Here is a 3,585-nt window from a genome sequence, read left to right as displayed (position 1 = left end):
TTTGGTTAGTTGGTCAACTTATCCTTCTATACCTTCATGTCCTGGAACCCACCTCAAGGTAATCTTGTTTTCCTAGTGCCTATTTAGGCAATACCAGACAAGTTTGGGGAGTTGAAAATATACCCATTTAGTGCCTTTATTGTCGGATAGATGATGTTGTCTGACAGCCTTTGTAGTGGCTGACTGTCTGAGGGTATGTAGATCTCTGCACCTTTCGTCTTTTTCTTTAACTCCTGTGCACCAGTTGTGTTGCATGAACCTCAACTTGGAAAATAGTTAAGATATAAGGGGCTTTGCTAGGGTATAGTTTGGCCCTTTTAGCACTACACCTTACCCTCTATACCATCTTTGATCCATCTGTGTACCATATTAGGGCCCCTTCCTGTATAAACTTTGGTTAACTAACCAATAACCTGAAGGTGAATCGATGATTCTTGCTTGTTAGAAATATGCTTAATGAAACATGAATAATAATTGTTGTATTTAATTTGTAAAAGTCACAAAATGACAATTCGTAATTCACCAATTGACATAGAGATTTTGGGTAGTTTGACGTCAAACATTAAAATCAGCGAGACTATGCGGACCTTTATGCTAAAATGAACCCTTCAAAGCACGTTTTAAGTCTATAAGTTTTTAGACACAAGTTGTTGTTTTTTTCGGTTGAGAACACACCAATTTAACGTCAAGAATTTTTCGCTGACGTTTTTCAGCAGTCATCCCCTTGCTGATTGCTTTGTTCATCAACTGGATGTAAACAAAAATCAAAATACAACGCTTTTCTGATCAAAAGTTTTTTTATGTTCTCGTCTAAGGAAAGATTGAGGAGGAGGACTGGGAAGAACAAAGTCGACAGATTTGCCTATTTGACCCTGCTCAAGGAAGAGTATGAAAAGACTAATTCCAAGGGTAGATTAAGTGATTAATTTTTATATTTTCAATTAACATTTTAATATCGTTGGTCCCTCATGACTGTCAAGATCCATGTATTGTGCCAATCACTTTTAGGATGATAGTCATGATGTGCTAAAGACCATGCATGACTTAAATGAACTTTAAAATACTCTGATAAGCAAGTTGGGACTACATGCTGGCCACGCTAAACATTGAATTAAAGCCCGTTCCAAGTAGTCACCAACGATCCTAACTGTGTGGTGCCTTTCATTAACATGCATAAAAATAAAACCATCGTGCGTTAGTGTCTTGTAAGGACGACTTATGATAACACATCTTCAATGTATCGCGCATCTGTGGGAATTCTCATTGATGATAAAGTTTGTGCGACTTTCCATAAAAATACATGCCCAAACCATAACACCACCACCTCCGTAATTTCTCCGGAGTGAAAATGTTTCAGGGACGTATCGCTTCCCTTTTACGTCAAAGCCTCAAACAAAGCCTTGACTCATGCATCAAGATTTTAGTCCTTGCTCAGACCAATTGATATCATTTCTTGCGAAATGTGCCTTGTCAGACGTTCTGGGCCAGTGACAGGTCTTCTCGAGCTTCTGATAGTGTTGGCATTTGTGATATCGTGATTTTCAACTTGATCACTTTCAGTGCGTCTAACATGTTGACGTCATTGGTTGATCTCAACAGAAGTAAATGCCATGCTTTCTTGAGTAACATCCAGAATCTTGGTGGCCCCCTTGGAAGACCCTTTGGACAGTTGTTTTGAGAATGTTAAGCACCCTTGCCACATACGCTTGACTTCATCCGTCTTCCAACAATGCTATGATTCTAGCCGAATATGTATCATTGAAAATCTTCTCCAAACAAATTTGAAATTTAAAAAAATCAAATGACCGGAATGTTAGAAAGAAGCTTTATAGAAAAATCAACAAAGAAGAGATTGACTATTCACAGATTTATTTACAAAATCCAATTGTAAACACAAATGGGAGATTTTATCTGTGTTTTATTTACTTCTAATCTTTTAAAATGAACCAAGTATTGTAAGATAATCAATGGAGGATTGTTTAAAAGATCATTAAAAATATTAAGTGGCCACTTTTTTTGCCTCTCAGTGTAGTTGATTTTCTTCTTTCTTTTGTAAATGGGTAAAAAATGACATAATATTGCTTGCAATCACCACGATCTAAAGACTCATAGTCTATAACAACATTCGTGATGAACCGAAGATATCATGACTCGCTTTTGGGTTAAGATGCACTTTAAATTTGCAGATTACATGAATATTAATTTTGCAGGTCTAAATGGTTCAAAATCAATGTTTCCCATAACGATTTCTGGCATTTGCCATGATTTGTGCACTCCCATTTTTTTTTATGAGAGTTATGATGCACTGAAGACCTAACATGGTTATATTTTTTTAAAATTATGCATTTGAAACTTGCAAATTATATAAAAATGAATTTCTTCATTCTAAATTGTTCAAAACCGCATGTTTACCACAATAATTGCTTGCAATCACCAAGATTTAAGGGTTCCATAATCTATAACGACAGATTTCTTGCACCGATGACATCATGACTCACTTTTGGATTAAGCGTGTACTTTAAATTTTCGTATTATATGAAAATTAATTTTATAGGTCTAAATGGTTCAAAATCAATTTTTTCCCATAACGATTTCTGGCATTTGCCAAGATTTGCAGACTCCCAATCTCTTTTATGAGAGTTGTGATGCACTGAAGACCTAACAAGGCCATTTTTTTTATAATTATGCATTTAAAACTTGCAGATAAATGGTATTGCTCTAAATTTTTCAAAATCGCATGTTTATTATAATAATTGCTTGCAATAACCAAGAACTAAAGATTCATAATCGATAACGACAGATCATGCACAGAAAGCATCATGACTCGCTTTTGGATTAAGGGTGCACTTTAAATTTGCAGATGACATGAATATTACTTAAATACATTAATATATAATGAGTAAAGAAGTATCACTTCATTAACGGCATGGCCATTTCATAAGACGCTGAAAATCGAATCCTGATTACACAACAATTGAAAAATGGCAAAAATAGGGAAAATTTGAAAGGTTGTAGGTTGAGATGGGGAGTTGGTTTCCGAGCGAATCGAAGTCACTATAGCTCAAATGGTTAGAGCAGCGATGTATTGAGCCGAAGGTCGTGGGTTCAAATCCCGCTCGTGCCACTAATGTTTTCATCTCAACCAATACCTTACATAAAAAGAATAATTAATGTGATCAATTAGACCACTATACATAAATGGATTAATATTTGTGAATTATGATAGAAAACTTTTCCATATGGTATTTTTTTTTTAAATAAAAATATAAATGCATTACTTATTTACATTCATTTGGATGTTTCAGGAATTTGCATCCATCATTAACAACTATATTTTATAAACATACACAAGTATAACATTGATATTAATTATTTTACAACATTTTATTAAAAAGCTTACCTTAGATTGTATTAAATTTATAATTTATTGTTAACTACATGATATTTTAAAAAATATGACCATCATGTGTCTGTAATTTAAGATTATTTATATATATTATTGTATTGATGACTATAAATTCCTGCAACGTCAAAATATATGTAAATAAGTAATGTATTTACTTTTTTATATATATGTATGTTTTA

The 3,585-nt window shown here is 33.8% G+C and overlaps 1 protein-coding gene across 1 annotated transcript in view; it reads left to right on the top strand.

The window, feature by feature from the left end:
* Window positions 1-611: 611 nt before the first annotated feature.
* Window positions 612-3,585, top strand: part of LOC106664780 (armadillo repeat-containing protein 7) — a 4,761-nt gene continuing 1,787 nt past the window's right edge. Inside the window, exon 1 of the mRNA XM_024225787.1 lies at window positions 612-909. Coding sequence (XP_024081555.1) covers window positions 801-909 — 109 coding nt within the window. The 5' untranslated portion in view covers window positions 612-800. The remainder of the gene's footprint in view (window positions 910-3,585) is intronic.

The sequence above is a fragment of the Cimex lectularius genome, unplaced genomic scaffold (genome assembly GCF_000648675.2).
Source record: "Cimex lectularius strain Harlan isolate CLEC.00 unplaced genomic scaffold, Clec_2.1 scaffold137, whole genome shotgun sequence".
In the NCBI taxonomy this organism is placed as follows: Eukaryota; Metazoa; Arthropoda; class Insecta; order Hemiptera; family Cimicidae; genus Cimex; species Cimex lectularius.
The sequence above is the reverse complement of the archived record's forward strand: the minus strand, read 5'-3'. Positions and strand labels throughout refer to the sequence as shown.